The 12736-nt window shown below is 38.3% G+C and overlaps 2 protein-coding genes across 4 annotated transcripts in view; one reads left to right on the forward strand and one right to left on the reverse strand.

Annotated features, from left to right (window-relative positions):
* Nucleotides 1–3505, forward strand: part of LOC139792230 (probable acyl-CoA dehydrogenase 6) — a 70005-nt gene extending 66500 nt beyond the window's left edge. For both annotated transcript variants that reach the window (XM_071735246.1, XM_071735247.1), the window contains one exon: nucleotides 2668–3505. In XM_071735246.1, coding sequence (XP_071591347.1) covers nucleotides 2668–2758 — 91 coding nt within the window. In that variant the 3' untranslated portion in view covers nucleotides 2759–3505. The remainder of the gene's footprint in view (nucleotides 1–2667) is intronic.
* Nucleotides 3506–4043: 538 nt separating this feature from the next.
* BET1 (Bet1 golgi vesicular membrane trafficking protein) lies at nucleotides 4044–12299 on the reverse strand. Of its 2 annotated transcripts, none has more exons than XM_071735249.1 (4): nucleotides 12099–12299; nucleotides 8858–8973; nucleotides 6852–6908; nucleotides 4044–4245 (listed from the first exon to the last, which is right to left on the reverse strand). In XM_071735249.1, the coding sequence occupies exons 1-4, from the start codon at nucleotides 12115–12117 to the stop codon at nucleotides 4189–4191; spliced, it is 249 nt and encodes an 82-aa protein (XP_071591350.1). In that variant the 5' UTR covers nucleotides 12118–12299; the 3' UTR covers nucleotides 4044–4188. The 2 variants fall into 2 exon arrangements, with proteins under 2 accessions (XP_071591350.1, XP_071591349.1); XM_071735248.1 differs by lacking the exon at nucleotides 4044–4245 and adding an exon at nucleotides 5038–6301 and having other exon boundaries at nucleotides 12099–12288.
* Nucleotides 12300–12736: the final 437 nt, after the last annotated feature.

Genomic DNA, 12736 nt, shown 5'->3' on the forward strand with positions numbered 1-12736 from the left:
TGGTTTTAAGCCACTGACTCCTGCCTGTATGATGAGGTTTCTGAGTTACTTTTTTCACAGCCTGTTTCCACAGCTAATGGCCTCCAGTGATTCAGATGTTAATATCTACTGCAGTAGGCACTCTGAATAAAATGATTCCTTGTCTTGAAGCACTTACTATCAAAGTAGTAATGTACAGAGATTAAGGCAAATGCATTTATGTAGTTTTGATCTTTCTTTAGATTTCATATCCTACTATATTATTGCTAGCTGTGGACAGCTTTTCCTGTCTGAATTCCAGAGTGATTTCTAAAGACATCAGCACTGTAATGTTTTCCAGAGACAAAATCCAGAGTATTTCCTATTGGTACCAACTGTGTCAGCAGCTAAAGAAACATATCTTTCTGCCTCTAAAACAAACACTGCTATAAATGAGGCTAAAGGTATGATATCTGTATTTAAAATTTTTCTGTGACTCAGTAAAATTCCGTCATTGAGGAACCATAAGCTCCAGGAAGGGAGAAGTAAAACCTAAATAAACAATTACAGGTTCAAGTCAGAATCCTATTTATCTGTAATGATAAGCAAAGCAGTGACTTTCCTGATTTTTTCTTTTTCTGTATGACAGTCGATGAGTAATCACTCACGTCACTGTGATGTGTGTCAAGTAGCAAGCAGCATAACTGCACAGTGTGACATCCAGTCATAATGTACAAATCCTAACCAAGTTTCCAAGGAAATTCCAAGTTAGTCTTCGACACGTCAGGCTGTTACTCCTCAAAGAGCACTCAGTATAATGCATGGTTAGTGCATGAAGCCTTTGAATTTTAGTTACAGTGTTGGTGGGGCAATAATAAGCAGACCCAGCACAAAACTGCCAGATTATTTTATTCAAATCTATAATTTTAATCATTACTCTTTTACACTCCTTAGAACAAGAGACTTTTCCCATGTGCTGTATTATCTAGGTGTAAATATATCTGTTTCAACATGTAGGTGCCTACTGGGCTGATTTGTAGTCTATGTGAAAAACTTGTTTCCTGTTGTTAGAAAATTGTTAGCAGGGCTGCAGGTAGTGCAAGCCCCGCTGTGCTGTCATCGGGGCAGCAATCAAGTGACTGAGGGATAGGACACTGAAGTGTTGCTGTGCCAGAACAAAAGCATTCCAGGGGTAGCCTACCTCAAGTAATAGAATTCTACTATTTCTACAAATTAAAGCATTTTTATGCTGTGTTAATAGTGCATTATTGATATAATATAGAATCATTAAGCTTGGAAACTACCTTTATGATCATTAAGTCCAACTATCAACACATAAAATAGCTGATACACAAGATTACTTTATTATGACATCTTCCCCAGCTTTCTCACTGAGTTCTTGGCAAGATATTTAGTCCTTTGGGTTTGTTTTCTTATGCTGAAAGCAAGTCTTTTTCCTGGAAGAGGGCTGCTAGAGTAACATAATTTCAATCCTCTGTCATCTTGATCCTCTTAACTAGGTAAAACCTTCTGTCCTCTCTCCATGGGGAAGATGGGTATTAGTGTTCCAGCTCTGCTGCCTTCAACAAGCCCCATAGGAAGGAGGGCAATCTTCAGGCTATTGAATTAAGTGGAGGTAGTTTAACAGAACTACAGTGTTTTGTGGTGGTTTTTTCTTAGAGAAAAGAAATTTGGGATGAATATTGCTTAAGGTTGCAGTAGTCTGCAGTCTGGCTAGCACAGGGAACATAGGGATGACTCAGTGCTATTAATGGCAGTTTTAAAATGAATGCAATTACAAATATAAAAATCAAAAGTAAATAAACTTGTAGCAGCCATTATTTCTTAAAGCAGAGCAGCTTTATATAGTATGTAATACTATACTATAATACTATATAATATAGATTACTAATACTATACTAATATGGATTATGCCAGATCTCACATTGCCATTAGGGAGACCAGGACACTTGTTGGTTAAAAACTTAAATGAAAATGTACCTTCTCTCTACAATTCTTCAGTAACTTATAGACTGGTTAAACTAACACTTTTGCCACACAGTTAAGCAAAGCTAAGGGCTGCAAAACTGCAAAAACTCCCTCCCCTCCTAAAATTCAACTGCAGATTTAGGCAAAGGAGCAGGAGGGATGGTGTGGGAAGTACTGCAGACCATCTCCCCAGGAAGAGGCAGTAGAGGTGTTCTGGAGAAAACTGGTGTTAATATGTAACAAGTTCATCACCTGAGCAGGCAGTCCAGCAGCAAACCCTGGGAAGAGCCAGAGATGCTCTATATGCCAGTTCAAAGCAGTCAGATATAAACAGAAGCCTGTATGGAGTTCAGCTGCAGGTCTGACAGGACTTAAGCAAGAGCAGTTGCATGCTAGGAAAAGTCTGAACTTGAAATTTCAAGACAAAAATAGTGTTATGCCAACTTAAGGTTATTTTGAAAGAATTTGAAAATTGGACATGGAAAATTGTATCTGAAACCCTCTGATTTTGAATTAGCAATATCGAGAACACAAAAGGGCATTTATAGTGCTGACAACACATTTGTCCACACCATCTATACATGCTTCTAAACAAGCATCTCAAGGTAATAAAACCAGCTCCATCATAAATGCATAAAATAAATGGGTAAGTACAGTTCTGTACTTGTTCCATCTGTATAGCATGCAAATATTTACATCTACTCTTTTTTATTTCTACAGAGACTTAAGATTAGGATCAATAGGAGGAGGTACAGATGAAACCATGCTTTCCATCATATGCAAACACATGGAAACACTTCCAAAAAAGTGACACACCCTCAGCCTTCCTTGGAATTAAAGCAAGCAAGAGCATGGTTTGTCTTGCATACTGAAGGTAACAGCAACTCCATGTTTCAAGGGAAGAAAACGTAACAGCAATTTTGCCAAAGAAATGCTCATCATGGTCTTCAACAATAATCATTCCACATGTTCTCTGAACATTCTCCACATGTCTGAAAGCATGTAGCCTCATGCAAGATTTTTACCATTTTTTTTTTCAGTGAGATACTGCTTTGAGGGTGTCTAGTGATCCACACTAAGCACTAAGAAAAGCTATTGTCTTTAATCAAGGTATTTCTATGTTTTACTGCATCTAAGCCAACAATTAAGAAATGTAACTTCCATATGGATACAGCTGTGATTTCACTACTAGCCTACTGCAGTGCAACTTTGCTTTTAAGGTCAACAATTTAGGCACAAGTTATTCCCTGCCTTATTAAAATACTGGAACAGTGATTTTGCTCTCAATTACAAGTACTTTCCCTGTATTTTACTTTTAGCAAGTAATCATCAAAATGAGCTCTGTTATCTTTGCAAAGTTTACATCAACTTGAGCTACTCTGTTATGGATGTTTGGTGGGAGTGGGGATTAGTTTTTTATTTGTAGAGTTCTACAAATGTGTAATTGTATTTAATTGTACCAGAAGCTTTAGCATGTCTAAACTTCAGCAGTAAGTTGCCAAGTTTTGAGTGTAATTCTTAAAGAAAAATATTTAAAATAAACATCTTAACATTAAAACTGTGTGTAATTACTTAAAGTCTTCCTAAAAAAGACATTTAAAAGCCAGACAAGACAGTTTGTGCAATTGCAAAAAAGAAAAAAGCTTCAGTGGAATTATATTTATAATTAAATGAGTATGTTGATTATGCATTTTGTAAGGAATCCCCAAAATACTGTAAAGTTAATGGTTTGGTAGTTATTATACATTATATAGTAACAAGACTATTCCTTTCCATTGGAAATAATCTGTACAGTTGCTACATGGAGTTTGTTAAATTCAGAAACACCATATATAAACATTGTGTAAAAATTATGTACAAAAGATTTCAGAAAACAGTAATAATCATAACTGCAGTATTCTTATGTAGCTGCTATTAACTACAACTTTGCAAAAGTAAAATTAACATTACTATTATTCCTTTACTGCATCCACTGTATAGTGTATTTTATTCTACAAGGTCATAATACACCATCCTGAAATGTTGGTAACATCTTTGTGAATTTTAAGTTCTGTCAGAATAATAGTTTTCTACCAGAAAATGACCAGTGAAGCAAGTGCAGATGCTGAGGAGAATTTTAAGGCCACAATGCATGGTTCCCCCTAAATTTCCAGTTCCTCTTCCCAGCTGAAATATTCATGGAGTTTCACCTTTCATCAAGGCACCTTAACCATTCTAAGGTTACAATTGCAGGATTCCAGCTTAGATTTGAGACTGAAAATTGACCTTTAATGCAATGTAAGGAGAATGTGCTACATCCTACAAAAAAACATACAGAAATGTGTCACAGTTTTTCAATATATAAATTTCAGTTATCTTTCAGTTTGGAATGTTCAGGTTAGAAGAGCAGAATAGAGCTGTTTCAGCACTTAGGAAAAAATGAAAAAATACCACAACATACCTTGTGGATTTTCTAATATAAATATCCCATTGTGCTTAAGCTTTCTCCCCATTTGCCACCTGAGCTAGACAACAAAAATATTGACCTTCGGTAAATAAAAAACACAAAAAAGGAAGCCATAGGCTTAGGTTGTTTTTTTTCCCCCAATTTACTTCCCCCTCACTCCTCCACACCACTGAGGCACAGGGTAGCAAAGGGGGATTAGGTACCTTGCACTCCCCTGTGCCATTAAAATTATACAAGTGCATCAGTTTTGGATGACAAACTCTGCTCTACTGAGTAGCTTTGGGAATGTTATTCTTACTTAACCATTCTCATACAAAGACAATGCATATGCTGGTGCTAGTAGTACTTAGATGTTCTGTTACCTGTAGAAGCAGCACAGACCTTTTAACAATCAAAGATAAAATCATCTAGAAATATTCAAGTTTTATTACTATTACGCATTCTGGGTAACTGTTTTCTATTAGCTAAGTAATGGTGTTATACTTCCATTATATATAAAGTAAAATATTGAAAGAAGTGTAGCAAACTACTCCATAGCTTATTTTAGTAGAGCTCCCCACACAAATATTGCACCTCAAATGCAGCACCATTTCCAAGAAATACAATGGTATTCTACAATAGAAAACAATGTATAGGAACATGACTAGCTAGAATACTACAGGACACTTTATTTGGCAGTTTTTAATTAATTTTTTATGGCAACATGTTACAGAGTATTTCTAGAAAAGTTCTTCAAAAATTGTAAATACAATTTCAATATCTAGGAAACTTTATTTTTTGAATGTTAAACACAGTAATGTAATAGCTTTGACTATTAGAAACTATCTGGTGAACCAAAGCTGTCTTCAAATTAAAAAATCTTAGTATGACAGCAGCTCCAACATGATATACTTTAATATAAGATTCAAAATATCTGTCCTCATATTTCAGATATCATGCAGTGTAGACTTAAGAGTTCATCACAGACTGAAAAGTAACCATCGTAAACAAAAAAGTTGGAGGTTTAGTGATTCAATAGAATCATTATGTTTAGATACTTTAAATATAAAGAAAACATTTTTCTGTGTCCATATTGGTTGATCCCAATGACCAAAGGCATTTGCTTAAAAGAGCAGATGTGTAATCATGATTTGTCACATTTAAATAAAAAAAACCCATCCAGTTTTAAGCAACTTCTCCCCAAAACGCACAGTTTAAGCTACTTAAACATGTACACCAGGAGACCTATGCACAAAAATAATTGTTGGGGGTACCCCTATTACATTTGTTAGCTTCAGGCCAGCATTTTTAGAAGTCCACAGGTAAAATCAATGTCAAAAGATCAAACTTTTCATGCTTTTGCAGCCTAGAAATCCCTATATGCCTGAAGCTGATGCTCTAATTTAGAGCATGGCTCAGAATGAAAAGCAGAATGAAAGAAAAAGCCTTTTATTTCTGCAATTACTTCATATCTGAACAACTGTTTTTTCTGTAGTTTTTAAACTGATTTAGAAAATATTTTGCCCTAAAAAACCAACTTACTATGCTCTCAGTTTCTGCATATTTACAAATAGTCCCCCCAAAACAGGGAATGATGGGAGAGATTCTGATACAGTAGGCAAACTATATATAACATTGCATTAATAGTTAATGCAATTCACAACGATTTCACTGTGTTTTATCAACAGAGTATGTTGGTTTAGATCAATGTCTTCATTAATTAAGACTGTTTTATAGCTGAAATTACACAATTTAAACCAAAGGTAACATACATCACCTCAATTTAATAACCCAGTATAATACAAAAAACACAAAAAATGCAAAGAGCATCATGTAGCCTAATAGCTTTGTCTGGCTTCCTCTAGAGAGTGATTTCAGTCTGCCCATGGTTGCACCTAGAAGTCCACCTGCAGATTCAAAATCACTTTCCTGCATTAAAAACAAACAAACAAAACAAACAAAATCCATGTTACTCTGAGAAAAAGAGATAGTCCATACATCTTGCTAAGTGTAGTTTTGCCTGTTGGGTTGGAGTTTTTTTTTTTTCAAATTTTTTCAGTGCTACAGTTATTTCGGAGGCGGCTTCTGAAAATTAACCAAGAAAAACTTTCACCCAGAGATATGTCTTTTTCCAGAGATATGTTTTCCTCAGGCCAATGCAAAATGTAGGCAAAAAAGGCAGACTTGTTTTCTGCATCTTTCATATTCTTAAATACAGCTAAACACAGAACTGCCTTTATAATAATACTGTACATTTGCAAACTGAAAACAGTCCTAGCTGAAGCACAAAAACCTTGGTTATGCCTTAGAAGTAATACATTTGCACATCTGTATTTTTGATTGAACTTGTCAACATTTTACAGTCAACAATAAGTTGTCAACGTTTTAATACAAATGTTCACACTAAAAGGAAGAATGCTTTAAATTACTAACTCTTAATCCTGTCCCATATTTGAAGAAATTAGTGATAGATACTTACCATTTCTGATAACATTTTGTTTTGGTTTTTAACTTCAGTTCCAATTTCAATGGAAAGCTATTAAGAAAAAAAAGTATTAAATATGAGTAAACTGTTACATATAGCTTGGAGAAAGCAAGTCTAAAATACATGGCATGACCAGCATTTCCCCAGATAAAATAGGAAAACAGTACCTGGCCTTTTCAAAAATCAAAGTAATATGCACAGTAGTCTGTCCCTAACCCTTAGGAAAGTAAATTTTTGTCACTTAACTAAACGCATATAAAGCCACAGGATGCATTCAGTGCTCCTTCTCCCCTTTTTTTCCTTCAAGAGAGAATTCCTTATTAGAATCACTGCACGGCCTTTCAAAAATTCAAGATTTAGTCAAGCCTAAGTAGTAATTGTGCATTTCCTGGAACAACTGTTGAAACTACTGAAATGTACAGCACAGAGCTGTCCATGTTGAACTTGACACCTGTAACCAGCTAATGCATCTCTTTTCATAAGTTGCTTCTATGCTAGAAATGGGAATTTCTTCTGTAAAATTGCCTATTTTGTCTCTGCTCTGGGTCATGAAATAGCAAGGGCACAGGAGGACAAGGAAGCAAGTGGTGTATGCAAGTGATAGTCAGTCTAGAGGTAGCCACCAGTCAGAGACAGCCTGGTCATCAGCCAGTACATCCACTGCTATGAGACAGCTCCAAAGTCAAACCAGTCAAGCCTGCAGCTTAGGGTCAGAATCAGGGATGTATGAGACAAGGCACAGAGCTGAGACACAGCTGCAATGTAGCAAAGGTGAGGGCCAGCCAGGAGAATCTTGGCTAAAAAGCAGCTCCTGCATGAGATACAGGAGAACCCCCACTAAGGCTTTTTAGAAGCTCTTCTTCCATAACCATTCTTATCAGCACAGTGTCCTTGAAAAAACAGCTCAACTCCTAGAAGGGAGGGAAACATGCTCCAGCCCTCAATGCTTTGGATTAACAAAAAACCCTTATGTCTTTTGTGACACAACCTAAATCTCATTGTTTCTTACTGCTGCATTTCACCACAGTCTATCACATCGAGAGTCAGCCGTGAAGCTTTTGAGATTATCTGAACATAACAAACACCATACTCTGCACTAAAAGATACAACAGCAGGAAGAGCACACATGCCACTCCATGGGCCACTGAGAACCACACTGTAGACACACCCTGGGACACTGATTTGAAATATTACATATCAGCAGAGATGAGAAATGAAATCTGTAACAAAGGTTAAAGCTTCTGTTTTTACCCTCAAAGTCATTTATTTAGGTGGATAATTTCTTAATTTAAATCTAGGGTTTTATTCTCTAATTTAGACTAAACAAATTACTTTTAAGCAACAGGATATTATTAGCAATAGGAATTTGAATTACTTTTGGCCTAAGAATTCATCGACTTCTAGCACATACGTATTTAGCAACAGGTGCTGTTTCTATGTGTTTTTAAAAATCTTAAGTTCTTAAGAGAAAAAAAAAAACAAAAAACCAAAAACCAACACAATTTTAATCACAGAGCTGCCTTTCAGTTAGACTTGTTAGAAAGAAGTCCTCAATCTTGGGAAGGAATCAGAATCATTAATCCAACAAATCTGTCTCAGAGTATATTAGCATTCTATTTCCAATAGCTGTTTTCTCATTACAGATTTACAAGCAGATAAAGCAAAAGCTGATGAGCCACAATGACAAAACCAGAAAAAAGCAGTCCATTTTCTTAAATGAACCTGAGACAGTTTAAAACACATATTCTAATTCTGTGGGGGCAGTAATTCATGCTGTAGAAGTAACACTCCAGCTGTCCTCAAGATTAGGAAAAAAGGACATCTCTAACTAAAAATCTAATTAAAAGAAGAATCAGTTATACAAATGAATTATTGTACATTTTGGATGACAATAATTCTTCCTTGTTTTAGATTTATGTTTTAAATTAAGTCCACTGCTTCACTGGTCCGTATAATTTCATTCCACAAATGTGATGATACCACTGTAATTAAATACTTACTGATTTAATGGCACTGACTTTCGTACGCAGACTTTCAGTTAACCTCTCATTTTCTTCTTCATAAACACTGTATCCACTCTTGGCATAGCCATAGTTAGCAGCGGGTGCTCCATCACCTATAAACAAAAGATAGAATTAGACAGAAAACACCACTAAAGCAAGTGCACTTCACTCGTGGAAATGCACTCTTTGCATACAAAAACCATATTTCCCTAATACCGCCCTCGGCAATCAGGAAGAGCTGCAGGCAGATGGAAAGTTTTTTTCAAATGTGTAAGTTATCTCTCAATTAAAAAAATCAATGATAGAAAACTGAAGAATGGTTGTATTTTAATACTATGAAATCTTTTCCCGTATCATGTTTTCAGATTACCTCTATGGTAAGGATCCTAGGCCATCCTTCATGGCAACATGAAGGGAGCACTGGGGCCACTACAGAGAGCTCAAAAGTAAGAAAGGTGAGATCACTGTCTGACAAATACCATCTGATTACACATGGTAATTTGCAGGAGAAAGCATACCCTGATCCTTACATGTATTTCTCTACAAACCAGACCTTGGAGGACACACCAAAACACTGCTGTTTCTGTCACCATTCTGCAGTTCTATTCCCACTCCTGTCTTTGCTTTTTGGGAGACTATTTTGCTACCAAGACAACTGATTCAGCAAATAAGCACAAAACAGGGAATGAAAGCTCCTCCATCTCCACACATTTGCTTCCTCCAACCTCTCATAAAGATCTCCTACAGACAGCAGCTGCACAGCACCATGGGCACAGGGGAATTAAAGCCACAGCTTGCCCAGATAACAATCAGTCTTAGGCCTTAAATAAAACACCTGAAACCAAATAAAAGAGACAGTGACTGATAAAAGCAAACAGAAAAAGAACTATTAAAAGCTTTATGATAAAGATCCTACCAGATTAATTCAACTAGCAACCCAGCCATAACATTAATCAATTTTACATGGGTAGTCAGAATGCAACACTAAAATTGTATGAATGCCTTTGGTTAATTCCTCTTTAATGCAATTTAAAGATTTTTGTGTTTGGGTGAATTTTTTCTTTTTGATGATAAGGGGAGAGAATAAAGACACCAATCCCAGTCACAAGTAAAATTATGTCTCAGTTTCACTGTATGCTTGGTATTCATAATAACAACATTTAAAATGAGAGAGTTATGATGCTACTTTCACAACAGGTATAATTTTATACAAACCCATAAAGATGTTCTTAAAGTGTAAGATTTTACAGTTTTCTAGTTTGTAATTATAAACTGTTCTTATGTTATTCTATAAATGACAAAAAATAGCAAAGCTAATAACAAATTCTCAGCTGTTATGTTGAGATGTACTTGTCCATTTCATTACAGTGAGTCAGTGACAATCAAAAGTACCAAAAGTACCAATGCCAAGTATAAAAAGTTGACAAAAATTACATCATTTTAGAGATGAGGGTTGTTTCTTTTGTCTTGTCTTACAAATGCATTTAAGTACAGTCCTTTCAAATTTTAAAAATTCTTTGTAAGTTATTATTATACCATATAGCTTCAGGCCAAAATACCATAACTATTATTATTACATAGACTCTGTCATAACAGATGTGAACAACAGCCCCAGAGCTTTTAAATATGCACAGCCAATTCCATCTATGTAATAGAAAATACTTTGTAGAAGCCTGGCTACTGCTGCTTGCAGGAAGGACAGAAATTTCAGCATGGCAGTTCTATAGACTGTCTTGCAACACTGTTCATTGGCAGAACATTTAATATGGACATGATCATAACATAATCACAGGCTAAAAATGAGGTACAAGGTAGCTAGTGCCCACAGCAGATGTACTGGTACCCAATTTCTATTTCCAACCTACTAAATAAAATGAACTCTAGACAGAAAGTTGAAATGTCAAGGGAAAGTGTCAAATTCTACGCAGCTGATAACAGCCACACTTAAGTCTTCTGCTTGACTTTCTAGCAGATGTTTTAAGAAGTAGTTTGAGGATGTTTCTTAAGCCACTGTTTACCAGACTCAGTAAAAGACAACACGCTCTTTTCCTTGTTTTCCTTCCATCAACACCTATCAACACTTCACTTTTTCAGAAGCAGAATACTGAGCCAGATGGCCTTCAGTCTAATGCCTCTCAGTTCACACCCAAGAGCAAGATGTTAGTCTGACAAAAAAAAAAAAAAGAACTAAAGACCTAAGCATTATCAAATGCACTCCTTTTATGACAAACATCCCGACACCTTTCTTGATCTAGTAAAAAGTGTCTCCATGACTTGTTTTATGTTGTGAAAATACTATTACACGACAAAAACTTAAAGTGTACAAGTAAATCTGGGGTTGTAGACACATCTGGTTTACTCACATGGCATTTATCAGCCCCAAAATACTAACTTTGTAGGGAGAAGTACCAGAACTCAGTCATAAACTTTTGAGGCATGAAAATTGCCTAAGGTTTACTCTGAGGTCACTGCACTTAAATGACCGTAGAACATGACATAGGAGTTCGAAGTTTATAGTCATCAACATGGCTGCTGGTTGAAAAACAGGGCCCACGCATGTAAAAACACCCAGCAGGATCTCTGCAAAGATTTCAGGCTTTGCATCTGATTATACTTGTAATAAACTGACAACAGCTGGATTTTTTTTCCCCAAAGTAAATATACTAGGAAAATATACATAAGTACTAAAATTAAAAAACAGGAGAAAATTCAGAAAGGATTTGACTGAAGAGTGACAAATCTGTCCATCCATGGAAGCATCGCTCAAACCAACACTGCGTTAGAACCACTCGTGAATACAATTACAGATCCCAGCGCTGCTCCCTAACGCCAGCAGAGCCAAAAAGAAACGAGAAACAGAAGGGCGGGTGACGGACACATCACTTTTCCCACCTCAAGTTCCGGAGCCCTGCTGCAAGCCTACACCCATCTGCACAGCCCCTCTCATGCTGAGCCCCCGAACCCCTACGCGGGTCGGGTTGGGTCGGGTCGGATGGGGTCGGGCCCAGCCAGCCCCGGCTGCGGGCCCAGCGCGGCCTCGCATGAAGGCACGGGCTGCCCCTGCCCACCGGGCCTCGCTTTTCACCCCCTCACCCTCCCTCTTAAACCCCCCAGCACCAGCCGATAGGGCACCCCGCAGCCGCTGCCCACCCCCGGTGCCCCTCCAGGCCGGACGGATGCCATGGCCCGGCCCCTCAGGGCGGCTGCAGGCCCAGCCGCCGCGAACCGCTGCGCTTACCCAGCCCGGCGCGCCTCATCGCTGCGCCTGGAGCTGCCGAGGGAGGAAGAGGAGGAGGAAGATGGGAGCGACTCCGGCGCCTGAGGGAAGCGGGACTCGGCCACGGCCTCGGCCCAGCAGCAGCTCGGCCGCCCAGCTCATTCACCCCGAGAGAGCCACGACAGCGCTCAGCGCCGCGCAGGCCGCTGGGAACTGCGGGCCCCGGGCAGGGGCTGATGGGGGCTGTAGTTCCGAGGCAAAGCTGAGGCTGCCCTGCGGCCCAGGGGAGGTGCGGACCGGGGCGCCGGGGGCGGAGTAGTCCCCGAACTTGTCCTGTCTCACAGAGCAGGGGTAACCCGGGTGTATTGGTTGTTAGTCGAAACAAGTCAAAATTTGAGGAGAAATCACACAGGAGAGAAGAAAGAAGCAAGCAGAATGTAAACGGAGTTTACGTTGCTCAAAGGCAGAGAGAATTAGACAAGACACGTCCCTAACAGTCGTCCCTGGGAAAGAGGCCTAGAAGGGGGATGGGAGGGAGCAAAGGGATTCCCAGAACTTACCTTGGTTACAGCCTTGACTGCTGGGTAGGAGACACTTAGTGGTAGGGCTGCTTCTCCTATTAGATGTTGTTAGCAAGTGTTTGGGTCATTGGGACAGGG

This window comes from Heliangelus exortis, chromosome 2, assembly GCF_036169615.1.
Source record: "Heliangelus exortis chromosome 2, bHelExo1.hap1, whole genome shotgun sequence".
NCBI lineage: Eukaryota > Metazoa > Chordata > Aves > Apodiformes > Trochilidae > Heliangelus > Heliangelus exortis.

What these genes read in the sequence shown, in the direction of transcription:
- BET1 (XM_071735248.1), bottom strand. An exon ending in AAGTCAGTGCCATTAAATCA is followed by an intron (nt 6,909 to 8,857) that starts GTAAGTATTTAA and finishes TTTTCTTAATAG; the next exon opens with CTTTCCATTGAAATTGGAAC. An exon ending in ACAAAATGTTATCAGAAATG is followed by an intron (nt 6,302 to 6,851) that starts GTAAGTATCTAT and finishes TTTTTAATGCAG; the next exon opens with GAAAGTGATTTTGAATCTGC.